Source organism: Lygodium microphyllum, chromosome 16, assembly GCF_053477565.2.
Source record: "Lygodium microphyllum isolate KBCC chromosome 16, Lygodium_microphyllum_v1.1.10, whole genome shotgun sequence".
NCBI classification, from domain to species: Eukaryota; Viridiplantae; Streptophyta; class Polypodiopsida; order Schizaeales; family Lygodiaceae; genus Lygodium; species Lygodium microphyllum.
The window spans coordinates 144066731-144094714 of NC_141150.1; the positions used below are offsets into that span (position 1 = coordinate 144066731).

General features: G+C 43.5%; 1 protein-coding gene across 6 annotated transcripts; it reads left to right on the plus strand.

Moving 5' to 3' along the window:
• The first annotated feature begins 34 nt into the window (after positions 1-34).
• On the plus strand, positions 35-27654 carry LOC148023535 (SAGA-associated factor 29 homolog A-like). 6 transcript variants are annotated; one of them, XM_087696515.1, is made up of 10 exons: positions 36-292; positions 23517-23610; positions 25867-25943; positions 26113-26231; positions 26313-26398; positions 26511-26561; positions 26648-26798; positions 26876-26908; positions 27028-27041; positions 27160-27283. In XM_087696515.1, the coding sequence occupies exons 1-8, from the start codon at positions 175-177 to the stop codon at positions 26888-26890; spliced, it is 711 nt and encodes a 236-aa protein (XP_087552641.1). In that variant the 5' UTR covers positions 36-174; the 3' UTR covers positions 26891-26908; positions 27028-27041; positions 27160-27283. The 6 variants fall into 6 exon arrangements, 4 of the variants coding, with proteins under 4 accessions (XP_087552641.1, XP_087552639.1, XP_087552638.1 ...); XR_015693659.1 differs by having other exon boundaries at positions 35-292; positions 26648-26908; positions 27160-27261; XR_015693660.1 differs by having other exon boundaries at positions 26876-27041; positions 27160-27654.
• Positions 27655-27984: the final 330 nt, after the last annotated feature.

A 27984-nucleotide genomic window follows, 5' to 3' on the forward strand; every position in this document is an offset into this window, starting at 1 on the left:
AGATGGGTGGAAAAGGGGATTTTGCACCTTCCACCGGGCAAGTGTGAACCCACCCCTGTGCATATGTGCATATTCGCTCGCCCCCGCGCGGCGCGCCCCTCCCGCCCCAACCCGGTGTGTGTGTGTGTTTGCGTGGGGGATTGTTCGAGCTGAGTCGAGTCAAGGAACGAGACGATGTCGGTATCCTTCGAAACAGCGAACGAATACCTTAGGGAGTTGGAGCGTTTGCGGAGAAAACAGGAGGCTATCATCGCCAAGATCAATAAAATCCACTCCAGACTTCAGAAAACTTGTGAGAGCCTGTGCCTGATTGTAGTGGATGGGTAGATTCTTTTTTCCTCGAAGCAGTTGAATGTGCTAATGTGAATCAGGCCCTGCGGTAGATTTGATAAAAGGCCTCTTGAAACCTAGTACGACCTCCTTATAGTCATGGCAGGATCCAAAATTTAGGCTCTGACTTGGATAGTCATGGAAGGATCCAAATTGAAAGAGTCTATTATTGAATTGTTTTGTTTTTGAAATCTTTTATGCAATTAAAAAAATTTACAATTTTTGGGGGTTTCTCGTACTACTAGAGTTGGGAGCTATGTTACCTTTGAAATCTTTTATGCAATTTGAAAAAATACAAATTTTGGGGGTTTCTCAAAGTCATGGTAGAGTTGGGAGTTGTGACAGTTTTTTAGCTAATCAATGAGTAATACATCTCAGCATATTTCCTTTTTCTTTGTTACCTTACTAGTCCCAAGGTGTTTAGTTTATGGCACCCCTTTCACAATTGGTTCCCCTTACCCTACTCTTTGTCTCAATTGTGATGGCCTGCAGTTAGGCGCATGCTTAGTCTGATATTTATACGATTGCTTGTTTTATTGTGAGTGCTACAACTTTTCAAAGTGTTTGCCAAGAAAGGAAGCTATAGAGTGACACTTCTATTCATTGGTGTGACCAATTTTCATGATGGAAAGTTGTAATATTCTCCCATGTTGGGAAGGAAGACCTGAAGCTTGGGAAGGGTGTAAGCACTGGCTTGCCATTCGCTTTCAGAAAATTGGCCAATGTAAGCTAAATATTTGTGCATGACGTAAGAAAGAATGGCCAAGAGCCAAAAGTGAGGGATGGATGTCCAAATTTGAGTGGAAGCCCAAACCCAAAACCCTATAGAAACCGAAAAGTGAATGGATAAGGCAATTCTTGTGGTGTGCAAACTTGAGAGTTCTCTTCTTTTATTCCTTGCTTCTATTAGTCCATGTTGCAAAATAAGTACACACAATAAAAAAAGGTCCAAAGAATGAAGACTCGAGAGTGTAAATTGTAAATAGTAATGGGTGGTTAGAGAGAGAGAGAGAGAGAGAGAGAGAGAGAGAGAGAGAGAGAGTGTGTGTGTGTGTGTGTATGCATGCAAGAAGGTATCACAACATGTCAAAGTGTAGATAGATAAGAAACAAAAGCATACAACAAAAGACAAAAAAGCCTTGCATCATAGGTGTTGCTTGAAAACTCAATGCTACCAAAATTTCATTTAAAAGAAACACGCTACCAAAGAGTTTCTCTATTCTTAAGATGGTTAAATGACTCCATTTTTGGATCCTTTGATGCTTTCTCTAGCTAATTCTTTAATGGAGGCCTTGAGCATGCATTTGTTAGAGGTAGAGTCATCCCCTAGATAGGTTGTGTTAGGGTTTTTGCACAGTTAGGTTTTGGTACAGCACTGTATAGCATATGGCAGAGGACACGTCAACAGTAGGCAGTACAGTGCCGCATCAGCAGGTGCCACGTCAGCAGCTGCAGTCGGACAATGCAGGTTGCAGTGGGATAGTTTTTTGATTACTTTATTCAGTCGACTGCATTTAATGCACCCGACCTGGTGCAGGGATTCTTTATTTCTTGGCTATATATAGCCAGTTGGTGGCACACTCTGTCATTCATGTTCTGATCTTGAGATTTGTTGGCTGAGACAGACTGTGCTCGGGCTGACAGAGATTGAGGTCATCAAGTCAGAGATACATGCACATATTTCCTCTGCTCCTGTGTATATTTCTGCACTCTTACACAGCATACTACACTGCAGAGTTTCTGTGTTTACACAGTCTCCCTCTCTCTCTCTCTCTATGTTCACTCTCTCTCAGTCTTTGTCCTACTCTTCCGCATCATTGCACTCTGACATGGTATCAAAGTAGTGAAGACGGACTGATTGAGTGTTGAACCTATCTGAAGAGGAGATTTCAGCGCGATACAAGGCTGCGTTTCCAGGATTCGAGGGCGAGCGGGAGGGCTGCGCATCGGATTAAGGCTGAGGCAAGTGTGGGCGTGCGGAAAAGGAGTCTAACTGGTGAATTTGCTGCAGGTTATTGCCGTTTAAAGGGAAGGAAGGCTGTGTTTTAGGCCTTCCATTGCAGATTTTACCTTTTCATCGCCTCCGACAAGTGAAGAAGGTTTGGACAGCGGAGGAACCAGCCCTAACAGGCTGCGTTTACACAGTCGGAGGGGGCTGATTTTGCGTTTGTGCAGGCATTGCAGGTGAACATGTCTACAGAGGCTGATTTGGAGTTCTAGGCGATCATGGACAGGAAGTTGCCTGTCTTACCGGCTCTTCCATCGGATTAGAAGCTTGATGGTGACAATGACCGCATCTGGCGAGTGATAATATTGGCCATCCTTGAGTCTTATGATTTGGAGGAGCTTGTGTTGGAGGAGATCAATCGACCCTCGGTGCTAGGTGAGTCCAAACTCTCTTTCAGTGCTCGTGCGGAGTTGACCAAGGCCCAGTCTCATTGGGACAAATTGAATGCCAAGATTTGTTCTTTTCTTTTTCTGTCTTGCACTACAGCCATGATAGCTCACATCGAGTACTTGATGGTGGCTCGAGAGATATGGCTGGAGCTCGACCAGATGTACAACCGGATGAACCTGATGAAGAGGGTTTCTTTGGAGGTGCAAATGCGGACATTGTTCGTGAATAAGTCTTATTCACTTCGAGAACACATCAACAAGCTTCGGCAGCTTTAGATGCAAGTTCAAACTGCGGGGAAGCCTATTTTCTTCGAAGACATGGTGATCACTTTACTGTCCCAGTTGCCACCACGATTTAGTACCTTTTATTCCGCTCTTATTGCATCAGGGCGGGAGTCGACTCTTCGGTGGGAAGAGTTGGTTTCTATGGTCTTGGACCAAGAGAAACAATTGAAGGGACAGAATACTTCCAAATCGGAGGCTTTGGTTGGTAAAGCCTCTCAGAAGAAGGGGAAGGACCAAAAGAAGAAGGAGGACAACAAATCCAAGAAAGACAATGAGAAGGAATCGACTTGCCATATTTGTGGTAAGACCGGTCATTGGAAGAAGGATTGCCCAGACAAAGACAAGAAGGACACCAAGAAGAAGGACACGAAGGATTTTGGAGTGGTGGTTGCACCCTCATCAGCTACTTTTCTACACTTAGCGGTCATTGAGGACTCTATACTGAAGACTTCTGATGTTGCGATGACAGCTCCCCAGGCTTGAGAGTGGATTGTGGACAGTGGTGCCTTACGGTACATGACTCCTTCCCCCATTGGTGTTGCCCATTTGCGACCTTCGCGTGGGCAAATTCTCATTGGAGACAGCTTTTCTATGTCTATTGTTGCGCGGGGTGAGATGCAGCTTATTCCAGATGGACGTGGTGGTATCCACACTTTCGAGGTGTTGCATGTGCTAGGCTTGGGATATCACTTACTTTCGGTCCATAAGATTTGTTCTCTTGGCCTCGGCTCTTGGTGGAGTTTGACAGTGATAGTGTTCGAGTCCTTGATTGTGGTTCGAGGAAGGTTCTCTCTGCAGGGTATGAGGAGGATGGCATCTACAAATTGAAGTCCTCTACAACTCTTACCTCTCTTCTTCTTACCTCTCAGACATAGTCCGAGCTATGGCATGCTCGGTTTGGCCACCTAAACTATGAGTATCTTCGGAAGGCGTCGCAAGGAACGTTTGTCTCATGCATTCGTGGTAAATTACATCAGGATGCGATTCCCAACAAAGCTTCGAGGAGGTCTACTTTACCTATGGAGCTTATATCTACGGATCTTTGTGGCCAATAAGGACTGAGCCCCTGGAGCTTATACTTCATGTTGATTGTAGATGACTACAGCAGGATGACATGGGCCTATTTCTTGACTTTGAAGTTTGAGGCTTTCTCTCACTTCAAGGATTGGCTTCTTTTTTAGGAGAACCGATCTGGCTAGCGATTGAAGACCTTGCGTTCAGACAAGGGCGGTGAATTTATGTCTAATGAGTTTGCTTGTTTTTGTGCAGATAGGGATATTCACCAGGAGTTTGCTAACACCAACACTCCTCCAGAGAATGGCATTTTGGAGCGGAAGAACCGAAGTGTGATCGAGATGGCACGCACCATGATGGAGCATCGATAGACACCTCAGTATCTGTGGGCCAAGGCAGTGGCTACCGCAGTTCACATCCCCAATCGATCTCCCACTTCGGCCGTTGACAGGATGACGTCTTTTGAGGCTTACTTTGGGACTAAGCCTGATGTCTCTTATTTCAGGATCTTTGGGTGTGACGCCTATATACACATCCGAAGACGCAGTGTGACAAGTTCGAGGCGGCTTTTCGACGACAGGTTTTTGCTGGCTATAGCTCTCAGTCCCAAGGTTATCATCTGTTTGATTCCGTTAAGCAGGATGTCTACACGAGCTCAGATGTACGGTTCGTGGAAGTTCCGGCCACCGAGGGAGGTGAGGAGCACCCTGTTCTTGGAGATCTAGGGGAGAATTGGGCTCTCGAGACAGTTCCTTTGGAGCCAGAGTCCTTCGATGGAGATTCTTCTTCTGATTCAGAGTCTTCTCTTCCACCGGCCACCCAGGTGGAGCTTCCGCCAATGGATGTACCCGAGTCTTCAGCAGATGGAGAGCGACAGGGAGAGGTCCGGCCTCCTCCTTGTTGGGCCTGTGATACACTCCAAGATTCAGGGATCGAGGGGGTTCTTGAGGAGTGGGAACTGTAGGATGAACCGCGGAGGTCACGGAGGAATCTGGCACATTCTTCGGAGCTTGTTTGCTCTAACTATTGTTTGATGACCCGTGTTATGCAGGATCGTGAGTCCACTTCAATGAAGGAGGCTTTGCAGTCTGATCATTGGCGGAAGGCTATGGAAGCCGAGTTGGAGGCTATTGAGAGGAATGGCACTTGGTCTCTTGTGCCTCATCCCTTCACAAGAAGGTGATTGGCGTCAAGTGGGTCTTCAAGACCAAGTACCTTAGCGATGGTTCTTTGGATAAGCACAAGGCTTGCCTTGTTGCTAAAGGTTTTGCGTAGCGCCCAGGCATTGATTTCCATGATACTTTTGCCCCCACTGCTTGTATGATGACTATTCAAGCTGTTCTTGCCTTGGCTGGCCATAGGCGATGGCCTATCTATTAGTTGGATGTGAAGTCGGCCTTTCTCAATGGTGACTTGCAAGAGGAGATCTATGTTGAGCAGCCTCCTGGCTTTGGGTCCTCGGATGGGAAAGTCTATAGGTTGAAGAAGGCCTTGTATGGCCTTAAGCAGGCTCCGTGTGCATGGAATGAGAAGATTAACTCGTTTCTTCAGTCGAAGTTGGGATATTGGCGCTCCACGGCCGATCCGTAGCTTTATGTGCACACTTCCGAGGTTGGTTATGTGTTGTTTGTGTTGTATGTTGATGATTTGATTCTGACATGGGATCATGCACAGAAGGTCCAAGAGACCAAGACAGCTTTACATCAGACGTTCGAGATGACGGATTTGGGGCTTCTTCATTTCTTCTTGGGTCATGAGATTTATCAATCTCAGAGGGGGCTTTTTCTCTCTCAGCAGAGATACATTCAGGAGCTCTTAGTGACTTTTGAGATGGAGACTTGTTGGACCATTTCTACTCCTATGGATCCGAACTGGAAGGCCACTTCACACTCAGATTCTCCCGTGACGGATGCTTCCCGCTACGGTCAGTTGATTGGGTCCTTGATTTGGCTTCTCAACACTCGTGTTGATCTTTGTTTTGCTGTGGGTCTTTTGGCAGGGTTCATGAGTGAACCCCAAGAGGTGCATTGGTAGGCTGCTTTGCGGATTCTTCAGAATTTGAGAGGGATCTCTGACATAGGGATTTCTTATCCAGCAGGTTCAGATGCTTCAGATCTTGTTCTTGCAGGTTGGAGTGACTCGGATTGGGCTGGTAATGTGGACCACTGCCGGTCTCCTACATCCTACTGTTTTACCTTGGGTACAGGTGTTATCTCTTAAAGTAGCAAGAAGCAGCCCACAGTAGCCCTTTCTTCTACTGAGGCGGAGTATCGGGTTGTGTCTTCCACCACATGTGAGGTTGTGTGGCTTCAGAGATTGTTGGAGGAGCTTGGTTGCCTCCAGACTCGTCCTACTCTTATGTGGTGCGACAATGAGAGTTGCATTGCCTTGGTACGGAATCCGGTATTCCATGCTTGGACGAAGCACATTGAGATCCAGTATCACTTCATTCGGGATAAGCTTTTGGATGGGACCATTGATGTGGAGTACTGCAAGATGGAGGATAATCTTGCAGATTTGTTTACAAAGGTGCTTCCCCAGGCTTTACTTCGTCAGTATTCCAGATCCCTCAGTCTGATGCCTTGTCCAGGATCTGAGAGGGGGTGTTAGAGGTAGAGTCATCCCTTGGACAGGCTGTGTTAGGGTTTATGCACAGTTAGGGTTTGGTACAATAGTGTACAGCATACAACAGAGGACACGTGAGCAGCAGGCAGTACAGTGCCACATCAACAAGATGCCACGTCAGCAGGTGCCATGTCAGCAGCTGCAGTCGGACAGTGCAGGCTGCAGTCATACAATTTTTTGATTACTTTATTTAGTCAGCTGCATTTACTGCAGCCGACCTGGTGCAGGCATTCTTTATTTCTTGGCTATATATAGCCAGTTGGTGGCACACTGTCATTTATTCAAGTTCTGATCTTGAGATCTATTGGCTGAGACATATTGTGCTCGGGATGACGGAGATCGAGGTCATCAAGTCGGAGACACACACAGATATTTCCTCTGCCCTCGTGTATATTTTTGCACTCTTATACAGCATACTACACTGCAGATTTTCTGCATTTACACTGTCTCCTTTTCTCTGTGTGTGTGTGTGTGTGTGTTCACTCTCTCTCAGTCTTTGTCCTACGCTTCCGCATCGCTGCACTCTGATAGCATCTCCATGTACTAACTTTTCTTTTAGGGATCATTCACAACAGTCTTCATTTCATACTCCTTTTGATGATACATTTCAATTGGAGCACTTTGTTAATGAGACTGATCACCTCTTAGATGAGAAAAGGCTATCCACTCTAGAAATATCCAAAAGTTCAAATTCTTTATAATTAAGCCTAGTGGTAGGTTCATACAACCCAATGTTGTGCAAGTTTAATTTTGTCTATACTACTCCTTTAGTTATGCAGGAATTGACTATAAGTCTCTATGGAGACCCAAATTTGTACAATATAGATTTGAGGAAAACTCTATGTTCAGAGTTTTTCCACAAGGTAATCTTTCATTCTCTCTTTCATTTGAGCATGAGATTGGTGCTTTTCATTCACCTTCCCTTCTCTCAACTTCCCTCCCACTTTCATTTCACATTTAGATTTCTCTTTTGTCAATCTAAACCCTTACTTTAGATCTACAATAGGTTATCTAGTCTTAGTGTACATTGCCTTTGATGCACATCTAGGTTCTAGGCCGTCATCACTAGACACTCAAAGGTGTACCACTTTGCATTGTGGTATATCGATAGTGGGAATGCCACCCTTTAATATCATGCCTTATACACTTGCAAGTGCATCATTCTTTGTTCTTTGGTCCTACTATGTGGGGAATCCCTCTCTTGCACATTGTACTACCCTTGGTTTCTCAAACGCAGGAGTCCCTATCTTGTTTTGATTAGTCATCTTCTTCTTTGAAGGAACCAAGGAGTGGAAAGGAATCACCTCCATATTTAGATCCAATCCTATCTTCCGTGAGATTGACCCTAAGTATGGACCATGCTTCTATATTGATGGTCAATCTTCTTCTTTGAGGGAAAAAGGGAGCAATACACTCACACCCTCTCAAAGACCCTATTGGCACTGCTTGCATAGAACAATAGGTGTTGTATCTTTTGCCAGAAACCTAGACATATAGATGACATTATCCCACAAAGTCAAATGATGATCAGGTTACATTGTTTGTGAATAAGGTACCCCCCAAATAGTTCAATTTTATGCAATAAATCATCTCACAGTCCAAGCTACTCATCTTCTACAAATTTGAATGTTAACATTTGCATTTTTAGGGGGGGTTTGATAAAAAATCCTCTTTTCCACATTTAAGAGGAACCTTGTTTCCACTTCCTCAAAAGGGGAAGCAAGGAGGTGGGAAGAACAATGCCACCTAATTGGGTAGTGGGGAGCTTTACCATGAGGGACATTGCCCAAGTGGTACCTGTTGCATACACATTCTCATCATGTAGCATGGCTCTTTGCATATCATTGTGCAAAGCATCCCTGAATGGATATCGAGTTGTTTCCACCAGTGGTTCCTTTACCACCTTATCACCACACATCCATACTTCTTCACCTTTTTTCCTTGTTATCAATATCCACGGATGATGGGATAGCTTGTGATGTGGTAGATCTAACCATCTCTTTTCATTCTCATTTGGGGTGCAACTACTTACCCTTAAAAAAAAAAAAAAAGAGTTCAATGTGGTTCCTGTGGGTGATCATTTGGGCTCCCTTGGTAAGATGACTGGCGCCTTTGTAGTCTTGGTAAGCCATCGGGCAGTTGATGTGTACCCTTTGTCCAATGCCTTACCTGCTTTGGGGTGGGATGCCTTGGGATAAGAAAACTAGGATTCAGCTTTTCTAGCATTCCCTTTTTGGTTCTAGTCTTGGGCTTGAGAGTGGGTGTTGAGGTAAAAATGCATTACAAATTGATTAGCTCTTTCAAACAGCCCCAAAACTCAAATTTTATTAAACTTTCATTAAAAAGAAATGCGTTCCTAGAGAATTTTTGTGTCCCATAAGCAAAATCCTAATTTTGTAGGATCCTTCTTTATATATAAATAGATCGGCTGCCCACCTTTCAACCCATCCTTGTTTTGTAGGTTACGTCAATCCACACACTCTTTTTTATTGTTGGCGCCCTATTTCCAGTGTGCAGCTTGTCTCCATTTGCTGTCTAGCCATCATCAATTGCAGCCCCTTCATTAGGCAGCCTGTCCACTACTATTGGCGTGAGTATCCAAGTGCTTTTGACTAATTTTTCTGCCAATAAAACTCATTTTCGAGGCATAGACAAAGTCCTAGATGGGAAAATGATGCTAGGTGGGGGTGCAAGAGGAGACTTGCGAATAGATGCAAGAAGTGCAAATAGAGTAGTGTTAGCAAACTAGTGTTCAGGAATATTATAAGGTGGGGGTAGATGAGGCTGCCCCTATGCCACATGTCTAGTGGCATGTGTGCTAGGAGAAGCAGATGGGGCAGTAGTTGGAGGCATAGCACCACTAGATTGTCTAGGGGGGGAGTGGAGGTGGTTGCAACTTGTGGTGGTTTCTTAGTTGGGAGACCTTGGGCCTTAGTATGACACTCCTTGTTTACATGGCCCGATCTCTGGCAGTGTGCAAAACCTATTCTTTTTGGAAAGTTACTGCTAGATGGGTTTGGTTTCTTTGGGGTGTTTAGTTCCATTTGAGGAAGGGGTGTCACCCTTGTTTTGATTTGCCTTCCCAGCTTGAGTGTTCTTGCTACCTCTAGTATTTCCCTTTGTAATCTCTCATTGCATAGTGGTCAAGGATGTGAGAGCTGAGGATCGAGATACAGCCAGATTCAGTAGACAATGTGAGAGTGAGAGAGACAGAGTTGAAGCACGACACCCAAGAGAATAGACTAAATGAGTGTAATCTGAAAGTACAAAGTACAACCCTTAAACCTTAGGGTTGTAGGGGGGTGTTCACACCCGACACACACTAAGTGCCTAAATGTGTGTAACATAAGCACATAAGACATACGATAATAAGACCATAAGTCTGGGGGAAAAAACCTCTTCTACCGAGAGTAAAAAGTGCCCCAGTGTCCTATTGATCATTGACACTCCCATATGAGCGTAGGCGTAAGTAAGGCGTGAGTAAAATACCCAACAAACCCCCCTGGAGTGAAGAGTGATCAAGAGTACAAGGATCATCCGCCACCAAAGGATATCAAATTTAAAGCATCGCGAAATGCTTCAAATTTGTCACGAGGAAGAGCTTTGGTGAAGATGTCTGCCACATTACTGGTGGTAGGACAATAGACTGTTGAGATGGCAAGCTCAACACATGTGGACATGGATGATGGACCGCCTGGTTAGATGGGTCCACACGTCTATACTTAGCACGTCGGTGGTCATTATGACTCTCACATGGCCACTGACTCATTACTTATTATATTCAGGTTGTTACACCTATTTACAGCTGGCATAGTTATAGCGCCAGTCGACTAGTGTAGTCGGTTATGCATTGTTTGACTTAGTAGGCCACTTTCCTTTTATGTTGTATCTTATCTATACTTTGTGTACATTGTAAAGTGTGTGGAAGAAGAAGAAGAAACCAGCAAGAAAACGTTTTGGCCTCCATCTCTCTTCTTGTCTCTTGAGTGAGCTTCTCCTTGTGCATTCTGTGTGTGTTCGGCGCAGCATCTTGAGCAACCCCCTCCACCACGCGATTCTTGACATGGTATCAGAGCCGCGCCATTGAGAGAGGCTGATTTCGAAGGTTGAAGCAAAGGAGAAGAAGCAAGGTTCGAGCAAGCAAGCTACGGGTAAGAATCTCTCCCATTCTTCCACTCCTTCTCTTGGATAGTGCCTGTGGAGGCACCGGAAGCAGGGCAGAGCAAAAATCTCAGATTGCAGTGAGATTTGGTGTGCGCGAAGAGCGCTGTGTATTCTGCAGATAAGCCCTTTAGGGCTTACCCACAGAGATTTTGGGCATTTGAGGCCGTTTCAGGGCCCGTTTTAGAGCCGCAAGGTTGCGGACAGCAGTTTCGGGGTACACTGTGACTTCGACTGTATTGACCGAACGTGGGTGCGCAAGTTACAGATTTCAGATCTGTAAGTTCAAAGGTGTTTATCAGTGAGTAAACACAAGGTTTATCTGCAAACTGGTTGCAGATTGCATGTATTGTTGAGCAGACAGTAAAAAAGGCTGTCTGGTGTATTGCTGTGCACTACAGGTCAAGGGTTGCAGAAGATTTGCTTGCTGTTTGGTATTAGTTTTGTGATAATGGCAGAGAACAGTGGAAGCCCCATCATTGAGAAGCTCGACAAGAACAACTACCCATCATGGAAGTTTCGTGTCACGAACTTCCTTATTGGAAAAGGCCTCTATGAGTTCGTTTCAGGTGAAGAAAAGGAGCCGGAGGTGAGTGATCCTCCAACTGTAGAAGAGACAAAGGCACGAAAGGAATGGAATGCAAAAGACAAGAAGGTCATGTATTGGTTGTCTGCAGTAATTGACAATAACATGCTGGGACACATTAGAAATGCAGAGAATGCATATGCAGCTTGGACCATACTTGAAAGTATGTTTTCTGTAAATACAAAGGCACGAAAGATTCAACTCAAGCAAGAGTTGAATACATTGAAGAAAGGGAAGATGTCTATCAATGAGTATGCACTGAAAGTAAGAAGCATTGCAGATGCATTGGCAGCGATTGATGCAATGCCCGATGATGATGATTTGGTGTCGTCTACCTTGGGTGGACTTAACAATGAAAAGGCTTGGAAGTCTTTTGTAACTTCCGTATATGTCAGAAAGCCATTTCCAGATTTCGATGAATTGGTCTCCCTTATGATCACTGAAGAGATCAACATGCAGAGTGAGACATCTGAAAGAAGTGGTGAACAGGTCCAAGCTTTCTACTCCAGTTCTGGAAGGGGACGTGGCAGGTTCTCTTCAAGAGGCCGTGGTACAGGACGTGGTAGTGACAACCAGCAAAACAGATTGAATCAGCAATTTGGCGATATGCAGGTTTCAGGAGGTCGTGGTAACTTTAGAGGCAGGGGGAGCTTTAGAGGAAGAGGTGGATGGCAGAACAGAGGTTCTAACAACTCTGGTATTGTGTGCCACTACTGTGGTAAAACAGGTCATATTGCAGCCCAATGTTATGCTAAGAGAGATGATATCCGCAGTGGTAAGTTGCAGCAAGGAAACTATGCATCGTCTTCACGACAGAATGAAGACAAAAATGAACGTTTGTTCGTTATGCAGCATATGCTGAATGCTGTTACAGGAAAGGGAACACATGAAGATGTTTGGTATGTTGATTCAGGTGCATCCAATCATATGACCAGCCATGCAGAATGGTTTGGAGAGATGCAGAATTTGCAGAATGCAGGTTATGTGCAGACGGGTGATGACTCATGCCACCCAATTTCACACATTGGAAAAGTTCCCTTGTCCTTGCATGATGGTAAGACAAAGAGTCTTTCAGATGTATTACATGTACCATCTATTACAAAGAACTTGGTGTCAGTCGGTTAAATGGTAGAGCAAGGGCTGCAAGTCAGATTTAATGCAAAGGGCTGCTTTGTAGAAGACTTCAATGACAAGTGCAGGTTGGTAGCAAAGGGAAGTAGAGTTGGACGTATGTTCACTCTAGATGCCGGAATCCCTACTATGAATGCTGCTATGTATGCCAAAGGAAAAGGTGTTGTTGCAGACATTGAAATTTGGCACAAACGCATTGGATATGCAAATGTACAAAGGCTGAAACTAATGCAGTCCAAAGGGTTGGTTACAGGTTTGCCTACATTTAGAGTTGCAGAATTTCAGAAGGTATGTGAAGCATGTCAGTTTGGTAAGCAGGCAAGGCAACCTTTTTCACATGATAGAGATGTAAGCAGAAATATTCTTGATGTTGTACATACAGACATTTGGGGGCCTACACAAAATGTATCTCTTGGAGGCAGTTCATACTTTGTCACATTCATTGATGATTGTTCTAGAAAGCTGTGGGTATATTTTATGAAGGAAAAGAGTGAAGTTTTTGAGCATTTTAGAACTTTCAAGGCTGCAGTTGAAAGAGAAACAGGCTTGAAAGTAAAGTGCCTGAGGTCAGATGGAGGGGGAGAGTACCTCTCAAATGAGTTCAGTGATTTTCTGAGGTCTCATGGGATAAAGAGACAGTTCACATGCAGGTATACCCCACAGCAAAATGGGGTTGCAGAAAGGAAAAACAGGCATATTGCAGAAGTTGCACGTGCCTTGATGGCTGAAAAGAATATGCCTAAGCATTTTTGGTCTGAGGCTGTTCATACTGCTGTTTATATTATGAACAGAACTCCCACAGCTGCAGTTCATGGTATGACCCCCGAAGAATGTTTTACAGGTAAGAAGCCTGATGTTTCACACTTGAAAGTGTTTGGCTGCATTGCGTATGTTCATGTACCAGATGAGTTGCGGAAGAAACTGGATCCAAAGGCTGAAAAGTGTATCTTTATTGGATACTCTTTAGAGCAAAAAGGGTATCGCTGTTACAACCCTGTCACATGTAAGTTCAGAGTGAGCAGGGATGTCATCTTTGATGAAATGAGCAGTTGGTATGCATCTAGTGGTGATGCATTGGATGTTGATGATGATCATGACACTCATGTGCAGGCTGAAAGGCAAGAATCACGGACTCTTAGTGGACCAGAGACATCATCTGGTAGTCCTTGGTCTGGGAGACTAAGGAGTACCTCTACATCTTCGAGTGCATCTAGTAGCACTACAGGTAAAGACAAAGGAAAGAATAAAGTGTCAGAAGGCATTGATGCAGTTCTTGATGGAGACTCCAGTGGCTCAGAGAGCTTGGATGATGAGCTTGGCATTCCTTCAGTGAGGACTCCAGGTGTGCAGAGAGCACGTGTTAATGCAAAGACTCCATTGAGTGATCCAGTGGTACGCACGTCTAGCAGGGTGAGATACCCTGTTAAAAGATTTGGTTTTGAGGGTTATGCAGCTCACCATTATGCTTATATGGTGAAACTAGTTGAGGATGTTGAGCCCACATGTTTTGAGGAGGCTGTTGGTCATGCTCATTGGGATGCAGCAATGGATGAGGAGATGGCTGCATTAGAGGCCAATAAGACTTGGGATCTAGTATCATTGCCAAAGGGAAAGAAAGCTATTGGATGTAAGTGGGTTTATAAGATTAAGCACAATGCAGATGGTTCTATTAGCAGGTACAAAGCTAGGCTGGTTGCAAAAGGCTATGCCCAAACATATGGCATAGATTATGATGAAACCTTCAGTCCAGTTGCTAGGATGGCAACTGTCAGATGTGTGATTGCTTTGGCAGCAGCCAAAGGTTGGAGGTTGCAGCAAATGGATGTAAAGAATGCCTTCTTGCATGGTGATTTGCAGGAAGAAGTGTATATGGATCAGCCAGCAGGTTATGAAGATTTAGAGCATCCCACGTATGTGTGCAGGTTGAAGAAGGCACTCTATGGGCTCAAGCAAGCACCAAGAGCATGGTCTGACAAGATCAGAGAGTATCTTGTCAATATTGGCTTTTATGTTTCTGATGCTGATCACTCACTTTATGTGAGAAAGGGAGATGCAGGTTTGGTCATCATAGTCATCTATGTGGATGATTTGATTATTACAGGTGATAGTGATAGTGGGATTGCTGAAGTCAAGGGCTATTTGAAGATGAAGTTTGAGATGAAGGATTTAGGTGAGCTAAGGTACTTCCTTGGCATTGAGGTGATCAGATGTGATGATGGTATATGGCTGTTCCAAAGACAGTATGGCTTGGATATGTTGTCCAAGTATGGTATGACTGCATGCAAACCACTTTCAGTCCCGTTGGAGCAGAATGTGAAGCTGAGTGCTGATGTTGGGGATGAGATAGAAGACCCTACTATGTTCAGGAGGATAGTGGGGAGTTTGATCTACATGACCATTACAAGGCCAGACTTGAGCTACGCTGTTGGTCTTGTGAGTCAGTTTATGCAAGTACCTAGAAAGCCACATTTGGATGCAGTCAGACGCATATTGAGATATGTGAAGTCCACATTACATTATGGACTTTTCTATGAGGCAGGTACAGATGTACAGGTGTTTGGATACACAGATGCAGATTGGGCTGGTAGTATGTCTGATAGACGATCTACCAGCGGATACATGTTCTCTCTTGGTAGTGCAGCAGTTGCTTGGAGCAGCAAAAAGCAATCTACAGTTGCTTTGTCGAGTACAGAGGCTGAGTATAGAGGTGCTGCTGTTGCAGCATGTGAGGTAGTATGGCTGCAAAAGTTACTGGCTGATTTGGATGTGCAGGTGGAAGGTCCAGTTGTCATTTATTGTGACAACATGAGCAGTATACAGTTGGCTAGGAACCCTGTGTTCCATGCCAGGACAAAACATATTGAGGTACACTACCACTTTGTGAGAGAGAAGGTACTAGCAGGTGAGATTGACTTGGTGTATGTCAGCACACAGGATCAGATAGCTGATATCTTCACGAAGGCATTGGGTACAGAGAAGCTTCAAAAGTTTCGAAGCTTACTTGGAGTTGCAGAGATGCAGTTGAGCTTGAGGGGGAGTGTTGAGATGGCAAGCTCAACACATGTGGACATGGATGATGGACCGCCTGGTTAGATGGGTCCACACGTCTATACTTAGCACGTCGGTGGTCATTATGACTCTCACATGGCCACTGACTCATTACTTATTATATTCAGGTTGTTACACCTATTTACAGCTGGCATAGTTATAGCGCCAGTCGACTAGTGTAGTCAGTTATGCATTGTTTGACTTAGTAGGCCACTTTCCTTTTATGTTGTATCTTATCTATACTTTGTGTACATTGTAAAGTGTGTGGAAGAAGAAGAAGAAACCAGCAAGAAAACGTTTTGGCCTCCATCTCTCTTCTTGTCTCTTGAGTGAGCTTCTCCTTGTGCATTCTGTGTGTGTTCGGCGCAGCATCTTGAGCAACCCCCTCCACCACGCGATTCTTGACATAGACAAGGCTGATATCACCTGCATGTAGCCTCTCTCTGACAAAGTGATAGTGAATCTCAATGTGTTTCGTGCGAGCATGAAACAGTGGGTTCCGTGCCACTGCAATGGCACTCTGACTGTCAGTGAACAAAGGAGTAGGCTCAGTAATAGATACATCCAAATCAGCTAGCAAGCGTCTAAGCCATACGCATTCAACTGTGGTGGTGAAAGCTGCCTTGTATTCAGCTTCACATGACGATGTGGCAACAGTGGATTGTTTCTTGCTAAGCCAAGAAATGCAAGAAGTGCCAAGAAAGAAACAATTGCCACTAGTAGAGTGACGTGTATCATAATCACCAGCCCAATCAGAATCACTGTAAGCATGTAAATGCAGTGGTCCCCCCTTGGCATAAAGCAACCCAAGAGAACGAGTACCCTGCAAGTAGCGGAAAACACGCTTAACAGCTTGCCAATGTGACATACGTGGCTGATGCATATACCTGCTCAAGGCTGAAACTGCAAACTGTATGTCCGGCCTAGTATTGCATAGATAGATAAGGCATCCAACTGCAGGAGCATATGTATGTATATCAAACAAATCGCTGTCATCATGTAATGACAGTTTCAGTCCAGGTTTCATGGGAGTACAAATTGGCTTGCAATCCTGTAAGCCAAATTTCTCAAGAAGCTGCCCAATATACCTTGACTGTGATAACCCAATACCTCGAGCAGTATGTATGAACTGGATGCCCAAGTAGTAATGCAAAACTCCGAAGTCAGACATGTCAAAAGTTTGCTGCAAATTTTGTTTGAATGCTGAAATCTGATCATCATGTGTTCCAGTGAGCAAAAGGCCATCAACATAAAGACATAAAATCAGCATAGATCCCCCTTCTTTACATACATAAAGGGTAGACTCAGATGAACTGTTTAGAAATCCCTGACCAAGCAAGAAAGCATCTATCTTTTCATACCAAGCTCTAGGAGCTTGTTTTAAACCATATAGTGCCTTTTTGAGCTTGCATACCAAATGTTCTGAGCCTTCAACTGCAAAACCAATGGGCTGCTGTACATAAACTTCCTCCTGAAGTTTCCCATGCAAAAATGCAGTCTTGATATCTAGCTGATGAACTGTCCAACCATAATGTGCAGCCAAAGCAATCATAGACCTAATGGTCGTCATACGGGCAGTAGGAGCAAATGTCTCCTCATAATCAATGCCCTTTTCCTGTGCGTAGCCTTTAGCTACCAGCCGTGCCTTGTATTTATCAATGGATCCATCTGCTTTTCTTTTCAATTTGTAGACCCATTTTGTTCCAATGGCTTTCTTCCCAAATGGCAAGGACGCCAAATCCCAAGTGTGATTCTTAGTAATAGAATCTAATTCAGCTTGCATGGCTGCCTTCCAATGCACACTATGTTGTGCATCCTCATAACATTCAGGCTCTTCATTATCAAAAGTACTTGCTGCCATAATAAACTCCATAGTATGTGCTGAATCATGCAAACGAGTTTGCCTTCTAGTACGACCAGCCATGGGTGCATCCAAAGGACTATCTTGCATAGTCTGCAAATACCATCTAGGTAGCTGTCTAGCATCCTAGCTGTGTGCAAGCTCTTGCTGAATTTCTGTTTCAGCATTATGCTGAGTATTCCGATCAGCTAATGGCTGAATTTCTGCACTTTCAATGGGAGCAGCTGGCTGAACATTAGGTTCATTTTGTGAACCTCCAGCTGAATCACCAAAAGTAATGGGCAGCAGCCCTTCAAAAACATCACGGGCAGCCTGATATGTGTCCAAACCAGCCAAGGATAATTCTGATTTTTCATCAAAAACAACATCCCTGCTGACAAAAACCTTCTTAGTAATGGGATCATAGAGTCTGTAGCCTTTGCTCTCATTGCTATATCCCATAAAAATGCACTTAACAGCCTTGTTGTCCAATTTTCTTCTAAGTACCTGTGCAATATGGGCATAGGCAAGACACCCAAAGGTACGAAAGTGACCAACAGAAGGTTTACGGCTGTTCCAAGCCTCAAATGGTGTGATGGTCTTCAAGGCTTTGGTAGGGCATCTATTCAAAATGTGGCAAGCACACATGACTGCTTCCATCCAAAAACTATGAGGCAAGCTCTTTGCCTTCAGCATACATCTGGCCATCTCCATGAGTGACCGATTTTTCCTCTCTGCTACCCCATTCTGCTGTGGAGTATAAGCTGTAGTATACTGATGTACTATGCCCTTCTGCTGCAAAAAAGAATTCAGCATAGAGGACATGTATTCCCCCCCTCGTTCCGAACGGAGAGTCTTAATGTGGCATCCAGATTGATTTTCAACAAGTGCACTGAAAGCCAAAAATGCATCATACACTTCTGACTTCTTTTTCAAACAATAGACCCAGCAAAAACGTGTGAAGTCATCAATGAATGTCACAAAATAATAACAACCACCCAATGACATGGTCTGCATAGGCCCATATACATCTGAATGCACCAACTCCAATCTGGTTGTTGCCCTGAAAGCAACATCACGAGGAAATGAGAAACGATGCATTTTTCCCAAAATGCATCCCTTGCATAAGTGCTCAGGAGGTCTTTCCAAGAGAGGTAAGCCATTTAGCATCTGAGTACGCTGTAAAAGAATCAAGCTGCCAAAGTTTACATGCCCTAAACGAGCATGCCATAACTCCGCCTGTATCATAGCAGGAGTAAGAGTGGATGTCAAGTATGCTGACTGATCTATTGAAAGAGCATCCAACTCATATAAACCATGACACAAAGATCCTGTCAAGACCAATGTCATGCATTCTTTTTCTCGAACCATGCAACGGTCATCATCAAAAGTGACCTGCATACCACAACGTGCCAAAGAAGAAATAGAAAGCAAATTCTTCTTTATTCCAGGCACAAACAAAGCATCCTGCAGGCGGAGAATAGAGCCATCAATGGCTGTGAGCTGAATCTCCCCAATACCACGAACAGGGTATGATGCATTATTGGCACACTGTACCGATTTCCCAACGGGAGGTGCACTAACTGAAGCAAACAAATCTCTGCGAGATGTGATATGTCTAGAAGCACCACTGTCAAAGAACCAAGTGTCAGCATCCTCTGTAGAGCTAAGTGCTCTATCGGCCCAAGAGATATCATAACTGCAAGTGTAAAAACAATAGTCCCGGTCCACAACAAAGGACGCGGACTCACTAGCAGTGGAAGGAGTAGTAGAAACAGACATTCCTGACTCCTTTTTCTTCTCTTTGGCAATGCGCTTTCTGCACTCAGTGATATAGTGGCCGGGCTTCTTACAATAATGACATTTTCCTTTCTTTGCTTGCGTCCCCCCTTGTGACTGATTCTGCGATGTGCCCGAAGTGCCAGAACTCTGTGGAGCATTTTTCACCTTGCTGTTCTTGCCACAAAAGCCTGCTCAGAGACTATAGCATCTACACCACTATTTTTCCGTGTTTGCTCCTCCTCTAGAAGCAAGCTAACCAGCTGAATAAAAGTGAGTGGGTGCTCAGCAATCCTCATTGTGAGGTTCAATGCAGTATGAAAAGACAAGTACGAAGGAGGTAGGGAATTCAAGGTGGTGGATATCAACTGTGCATCCGAAAAATACTCATCTACATTCATGAGCTGCTCCCTCAAGTCCTGAATCTTGTTTAAGTGATCCTGCATAGAATCACCTTCATGCATCTTCAGAGTTTCCAACTCTTTCTTCAAGAAAGAGATCCGTGTCTCATTTTTTCCTGCAAACATATGCTCCAAAGTCAACCATGCATCTCGTGAAGAAGATGCCGAACGGATATGAGGTATGATGAACCGTTGAACTGCCAAAGCAATCAGGGACAAGGCCTGTGCATCACGGGTATCCCAAGCTTTTTGAGCTGCAGTTCTTGGAGGAAGTGGCTGAGGTGGAGCGGGCTGAGGTCCCCGTTGTCCACGTGCGCCATGGGGAGGAGGAGTAGCGGGAGCTACAACTCCCGGCCGAGTTTCCTCTCCACTGACATAATCCCATAAATTCTTGGCCACTAATACATTTTTCATCATAAATGACCAAAGGGAATAGTTGTTTCCGTCCAGTCTGTCCTCCTTGGATACATACGTAAAAACATCACCTCCCTGATTTGCCATGATGACAAATTTCCAAAGACAAAATGAGCAATGTCAAAGCAGTACGAACTGGAAATCTGCAAATTTCCAGAAATTGCAGCAAATACGTTTCTGCAATTGATGTGCAAGGGCGTACTCTGTCAGAAAACTGTCCTTTACTGCACGCTTCCCAAGGTTCAAACAGTGCAATGCAACACTGTTATGAATAAATCCCCAAAGTTTTTGCCAAAATCTCTGTCAAAAACAGTCGTTCTGTGACTGTATCAGCAGTTTAAATGCATCTGTCCTCCAAATACACAAAAGCCCCAAAATGTCTGACGATCCTGTCTAAAAATTTGCATGAAATTTTTCCCTGCACTGGTTCTGTGTTGCCGCGTGTGACCCTCCTCTTCCAGAATTGGTCTTGGGCTGAAATTTAAAAAAAAAAAAGTTTAAAATTGCTCCTTACGTGGTCGTCTGGCGGGCTGACCAGTCGCGTTGGGCAGGTGGGCTGCGCGTGGACAGGGCAGGTGGCGTGAAGCACGTCGCGAGCTGCTGACGTGGAAGTAGACAGGCGGGCAGGCGGGTGACTGGTCAAACAGGCGTTGTCCTGACGAAGATTGCGTGCGGACTGGCGGGCTGGTGGTGCTGCTCGCAAGCAGGCGTTGACTCCAGGGACAGGACGTGGACGTGCTGCTGACGTGAAGATTGCTGACAGGCGACTGCTGACGACGAGCTGTACTGTGCTGAGGCAGCGCTGAGGAACAGTGCCTGACTGCTGACTGACGATGAGCTGTACTCTGCTGACAGGACTGATGACAGGCTGTATCTGTGCTGACGTGACGTCTGACAAGGTTTGACGTTAGGCAGCGTCAGACCCTGTGCCCTGGAGACACGTTGCGTGGAGCTGTGTGTTAGCGGCCTGGAGCAGGACTGGCGTGTGCTGCAGACTGCAGACTTGCACTCTGCAGGCAGAAGCTGAGTTCAGAGCTGAGCTCTGATACCAAATGTGAGAGCAGAGGATCGAGATACAGCTAGATTCAGTAGACAGTGTGAGAGTGAGAGAGACAGAGTTGAAGCACGACACCCAAGAGAATAGACTGAATGAGTGTAATCTGAAAGTACAAAGTACAACCCTTAAACCTTAGGGTTGTAGGGGGGTGTTCACACCCGACACACACTAAGTGCCTAAATGTGTGTAACATAAGCACATAAGTACATACGATAATAAGACCATAAGTCTGGGGGAAAAAACCTCTCCTACCGAGAGTAAAAAGTGCCCCAGTGTCCTACTGATCATCGACACTCCCATATGAGCGTAGGCGTAAGTAAGGCGTGAGTAAAATACCCAACAAAGGAGACGACTCCGACAATCGAATGCTAGGGAAAAGTGCTGTAACTCAAAATGGAACTCATGAAGTAACCCTTGCATTAACTCGATATTAGCTATAGCATTGTGAGCTCTCCATTGATGAATGTGGTTAGGGTGGGTTAGTTGAGTTCTGGCATGGGCTTGGAACAAACTACTAGGTCCCAAAGATCCAGAGATTCAAGCACTTATCGCATTAGGTTGGAATTTGAACCAAACGGCAATCTTCGACCCGTTCAAATGAGTCTTATCCATAATGGCATTCTTGGCCATAGCAGCAGGAGTGGTAGTACCGAACAAGAAATAGGATGGGTAGGGTAGGAGAGTGGAGTTTACTTGGAAATTAACCCTAGGTGCCCACCATGCATACGGATTTGTGCATAGTGGATTCATAGGTGGGTAAGGGTGATTGGGCATGGGCCTAGTAGGTGCATGTGTAGCCGAAGGAGGAGGGATAGGGACATGGTAGGTAGAGGATGGAAATCTTGGAGTGCGGGTGATCCATGGAGTATGTGAAGGTGCACCATAAGTAGAGGATGGACATCCTTGCATTTGAGAGGCTGATGGATAGGGTGGTGAAGGTCTAATGGGAGGGAGGGGAATACCCATAATAGCTAGGCCGAGTGTTAGGTTTATCTAATCCTTTTGAGTCATGCAGATCAAAACCCTCATCTTTCTTCTCTGTTTGTGTTTTTGTGTTTCACATTTTGTGTTTTGTGTTTTTGTGTTTTTGTTTGCGTTATTGTGTTTATACATTCTATGTTTTCTCAATGCAAAGCCTAGCATAACTTCACACTGGTTGGGATTCTAGCCATTGTACAATGTTCCACAAGTCTTGTGAGTCTAAGATACGTCTTATCAGATTTGACCAAGTTGCATAGTTGGACCAGTTGAAACAAGTCTTGTTAATGAATGCATGCTTTGCTAATGAGGATGAAGAACTGTGAGGGGTTGAAAAAGAGGGGTGAGGAGGATAAAAGGATGGGTAGTATGGGTAGGTAGAACTGGGAGGTGGTTTTCCATGAGGTGTTGATGAAAGAGGCATTGGAACTTGATAACCTTGAACAACTGTGAGTTGGGGCACTAGGACATAACCACAAGGTCCATTAGGTATGGCCATGTGGGCAAGGTGTGGTACCAATATCCACACTCCGGAATGCTTTGGAGAATATCCCATGTGTAGAAAGTCCCATGTGAGATGGAGGTTGAGCCTCCCCCATAGGTATATTGGAATTGAATAACCCCCTAGTGTGATGTGAGATGTCACACTAGGTGGGTGAAAAGGAAAAGTGAATGATGTAAATGGTGATGCAGCAAAAGAAATGGGTGGGAAGGGTGTGTGAGAAGGAAAAATGAATGATGTAAATGGTGATGCAGCAGAAGAAATGGGTGGGAATGATGGGCTTTGAAATTGAGGGGTGGATAAGGTGGATTTGAATGTGCTAAATTGTTTTGCTGATTTTAATGGTTGAAATTGAAAAGTGGAAGATGATGGAAATGATGAAAAAGATGATGTACCAACTCTAGAATGACCTTGAGAAACAAAACTTGAAGAAAAATATGGAGAAGGAAACCTTACGAAAGGGTTGTACTCCGTGCTGGTTTCTCCAATACGATGGCCAATCCCAAGTGGAGGTTCCATCCTTCCTTCAAAATCAATAGATTTGGGCACAGAACCTAAAGAGGAATAAGTAACATTACTTTCTAGTTGTTGTTTGGCTCTCTAAATGATAATCAAATCAAACTCAGCCTGTGAAATCTTGTATGGTTGGTAGACTTCATGGTAGTCTGATGTCTCTCTAGTATCAAAATCTTGTGGAGCAAGCTGTGAGGCCCACTCTTTCTCCTGTTTCGATTAATTTATGATTTGAATGTCTGTCCTACTGATTTATGAGCATTTGAGCCTTATACCTTTGATCCTGTTGAGAATGCTCTATTCTTGATGTGCTGATTTCATGGATGTTGTTTGATACGTTATTGTCTATCTTGTATTTACTTTTCTTCATTCATATTATGATAATTTATTACTGAATTGTAATAATTTCAATGTCGCTTAAGATACAACATTATATGATTCCATTTCTTGTCCAGCTCCAGATGTAGCAGAGAAGTTTCAAGAAAAGCTGTGGAACAAGCTTCGCTCATTATATACTGAAGCAAAATTTTATGCAGATGATGAAGACAGGTACTACAATGTGAATCAGTTCAAGAAAATTTATGTTTGGTCCACTATGTTACTGTTTTTTGTGTGTGAAATTCCCATAATTATGTGTGCACATTTGGGTTGATGAAATATCTGATGCTACATTATGAGTTTTAATGCAAAACATGCAGGTTGCTATTGTAGAGATTGTTGTTTTTTGATACTCTAATATAATATTCATTGACTGATGTAGAGATACTTGGGCATAGATGGAAAACTTTAGTACATGTATGATATTGATAGGTCATAGTCAAATGATACTACATTGCTCATTGTGCCAAGCCCTTGTTTCAAAAAGTTTATTTTGTTATGTGCTACCGTTTGAACGTGAAATTGACCAAAATTAAGAACTAAGATATTATGTGGCAAATTATTGCTTTTGTAATGAGAAATCACAGGATCAATGCATGGTGCAATGTAGCTGTGTGCTGGGTTGAATCCTAGCATACAGATGCTTCATTCTTTTGAATTGTATGAAACCTAATGTTGATAGTTCCCATATAATTTTCTTGATATCACATTTGCCACCATATCATCCTCTCTCAGAGAATAATTGATGTGAGAAAGAAACTTGCACAATAATTCCCCATATATGAATGCCAAGGGTCTTAGCAATAGCATAGGTAAGTTTCAAGGGGAGTTCTAAGAGTTTTTGCTCTGATGCAGTTCTCTCAATTCGCTTGAATTTGTCTAGAGCATATCATTCCATCAGTGCTCTAGGATTTGTATGGAATACTGATATTAATTATGGAATAAACTAGCCTTTAGTGGAGCTAAAGGGTTATAGAAGCTCACAACTTGCAAACAAAATTTACTGAAACTGAAAAATCAGTGAGCAAACTATTCACAACAGTGGAGCTAGAAATGCTCTGGCATCGGTATGATGACACTTGTTGGCCCCAAGCCTGGTGCCCCTTGCAGTATTTCTTTTAATTTGCTATTGGTTCAAACACCATCTGTGTCAATCACTTAATACTCATCCAGTAAAACTCCTTGTAAATCCTTAATACACAGCAGCAGACCAGTCACTAATTTGATGCCAAACCCACAGAGCAAGCTTTTGAAAATAATTCAGCTTTGTCCTCTTAACTCTATCCACAATTTCTCTCACAAACATGGGCTTCTCTTGGAACAAAATTGTTCAAAATGCTCCTAGAAGAAGAGAAAACAGAGAAAGGTCAGTCAATCTCAGCATAGAACTAATTTAATCAACAAATCAAAGCCAAAAGAGGTGTTGCTATTCAGAAACAGCAACATACAGTGCTATTTACCATGTCATAGTGCTGCTTTGTTGGCCCAATGCATGTATTGCTTATCTCCAAGCTGTTCTAGCCAATTACAAAGCTGTAGCAACCATTCCTAATACTGTTTTCCCATTCTCCATAGCTAAATGCAGTTCTCTGCAATACAGCTTGTGGCTGATTTCCGTTGAATGCCGTGTTAAGTGTGTTAATTGTTTTGTTGGCGATTTCATGCTTAAAATTATGTGTTTTGCAGATTAAGTTTATGATTACTTTGCTCTTTGGGCTTGTAAAGGCCGTTTTCAGACAGAGACTATTCATATTCCTTGCAAGAGATGGGAGATTGTGGGGTGACTCTGAGCAAATGAGTAGGAGAGATGCTTTTGTGCAGATATGGACATTGGCAATTTCATGCACTTAGCACCAGACATGATCTAGCATTAAAGCCTACCAGTTTGGTTGTTTACCCAACCATTGTATTTATGATGTACTTAACAGCCCCTTACAGGGCTTTCTTGTACATTGTATTTTACGGCAGGTTGGTTTTCTTCCAAGGTGTTGTGAATAGTTTTTTATTTCTTTGAAACAAAAAGCTTTTCAGCTATGGCGTCATTTCTTGATATATTGCAAAGGAGATTGTCTGCACTCTTTTACAGTGTTGATGTGCCCAAGAAGCATGCTAGACACATCAGAGCCTGAATGTGTTTAACGTGCCTGTATAGAGCATCTAGGAACTTTAAAGTGGGCTTGACTGGCTGATTCATCAATGAGTACACCACTGTTCTGCACATCATAGTTTACCAATTTTTGGAGCTGCAAAAAGGATGTGCTTACTTTCCTTTCTTCTGATACTGCAACTATATGCACCTGAGCTCTAAAGAAAAGAGGGAAACTGGCTGGGAACTCTGATATCCCAGTGCAGAAAGTTAAATGGAATTCTCAGATGCTTTTTCCATTATTGCATTTAACCTTCTCGAATAATTGTTTATGACTGCAGAATCTCTACAGCATTGATTGGTCAGATTGATACCCTAGTTGCACCAGGACAAGTTGCCACTCATCGGAAGAAATCAGGTCTGTTCCCGTAAGCAGTCTGCTTGTAAATGCTGAGTGTTTTGCATCTGAGCCCATACTATCATCAAGTAGCAGAAGGTTGTGAGATCTTGTTTGCATTCTTCAAAAAAGTTGCGAGTGCTCTTTTCAGACAACGAGCTTGTTAGCATTCTGATGTCTGTTATGATAGAAGGAGGTGAACAAAAACGAAAGCGGATGAAAGCAGATGCAGATGGCTCACGCCTAGCGTCTCCATCTATCACTCTACGGTCACCTGCAGAACATGGAACAGTTCTTGTTGGTGATCAGGTCTATATCAAGGCCTTCTTGTGATCACTTAAATAAATCTTTGCTAAGTCAGGAAGGTAACATCTATGAAATCATGTGCAGGTGGCTGCAAGGGTGTCACTTGAAAATGCAGACAAGGATGAGTGGATAGTGGTCAAAGTGATTCGCTTTGATCGTGAATCAAACAAGTGAGTATTACATGTCATGAGTACTAGTTTTTTGTGTGGTGTCCTTGTATGTGAGTGAGATGAAGATCCATGCTGCTGTAAATGTCACAGTTTTAGGTGGTACTTTCTGCAGGGTAGAGGTTATTGATGAAGATCCAGGTGATGATGAAGAAAGTGTGCAAAGGTAGTTTTCAAAAGGCTGCAGTGGTTAAATAGACATTATTTCATCTCTTCAAACCTTTGGAGAACATTTGCTTCACTATTTTGCAGGAAATACAAGCTACCTCATACATGCATAATTCCTTTTCCAAAGCCTTCAGACCCTTCAAGTGCTCCAGACTTTACCACGGGCTCTCCAGTTTTAGCTGTATACCCTGGAACTACCGCTCTGTACAAGGCAACAGTTGCAGCTCATCGCAAGGTAGGACAGTCAGCTCAACAATGTCATACCAAATGCACAATCCTTTTCGTCAAAGTTTAGGGTTTAGGGTTTTGCAGCTCATTGCAAGGTAGGACAGTCAGCTCAACAAGGTAATACTAAACACATAAATCATTTTTGTTGAAGTTTCTAGTTTTGTAGTCGTATGCGGTCCTTAACCAGCCTCCTCTTTTCCTTACATGTGGTTCTTATCAACCTCAACTGGGTTCAGAGAAAAACTGACGAGTATGTCCTGCTCTTTAGATGTTCCAGATTATTTAAATATATAACTCATTCTGGATATTCTATTAAACTTCCTAACAAGTGAACTATTTTCCAAATGGGTTATGTTTTCTTTTTGTAGGTATCTGCTCGAATTCGATGATGATGAGGAAGAAGGTGTGGATGGACTTCCACAAAGACCAGTGCCTTTCCATCGTGTAGTCCAACTGCCAGAAGGGCATAAGCAATAATGCCTGAATCATCAACTGCCAAGTTTGTATACGTGGATTAAAGCTTGTGATAGAATGAACTTTTTCATGTACATAAAGCAACCTGACATCATACATGAAGGCGAGTTCCCTTGAAGAATCCGGCTTTACGGCTTGTCTCACAAAACGTTCTGGCCATACGATCATCTATCCTTTCTCAGTTGTGGCTATCTATGCTCATCTGCAAGGGCAAAGATTCTTCCTATTCAACTAAACAAGGCATCATGAATGTATGTCTATATGAGGCCTTTAACTTGTAACTTGTTAATTTGAGGATTGCAGCCCTCTTGGTTGTATTTGATCTACTTTTGATCAAATGTCTTGCAAAACATGAGCAATATCATTTCCAGTGTTTACTATTCACTCAAGCTTTATTGTCCATGTCCTTTGCCTTTCGAAAAAAATAAGGATAATTCCATGTTTTAGAAGTTGGCTTGTAAACATATTCCTTGGTCTGAACTAGCTGCAAAAGGCATCAAAGAGGGTCTCATATCGCATCCCTTACAGCTTAATGAGAACTTTTAAAGCTCATTATTGATATTGAAGAATTGTCGAAGATGAGTGTGAGAGTACTTAAAACTTGAATTGTCACATGTGGCAGTACAGCTGCAAAGTTGCTGATTGGGCACTTGCTAGTATTAACATTTGCTGTGAAATTACTCACATTTGTGGGGGTTCCATACTGATATTGGTTATCT

Bases quoted from the DNA above. Each gene is read 5' to 3' on its own strand.
- LOC148023535 (XM_087696511.1), top strand. From the start codon at position 175: ATGTCGGTATCCTTCGAAACAGCGAACGAATACCTTAGGGAGTTGGAG. The intron at 293-23,516 runs GTGAGAGCCTGT...TTTCTTGTCCAG, and splicing joins CTCCAGACTTCAGAAAACTT to CTCCAGATGTAGCAGAGAAG. The intron at 23,611-25,866 runs GTACTACAATGT...TTATGACTGCAG, and splicing joins TATGCAGATGATGAAGACAG to AATCTCTACAGCATTGATTG.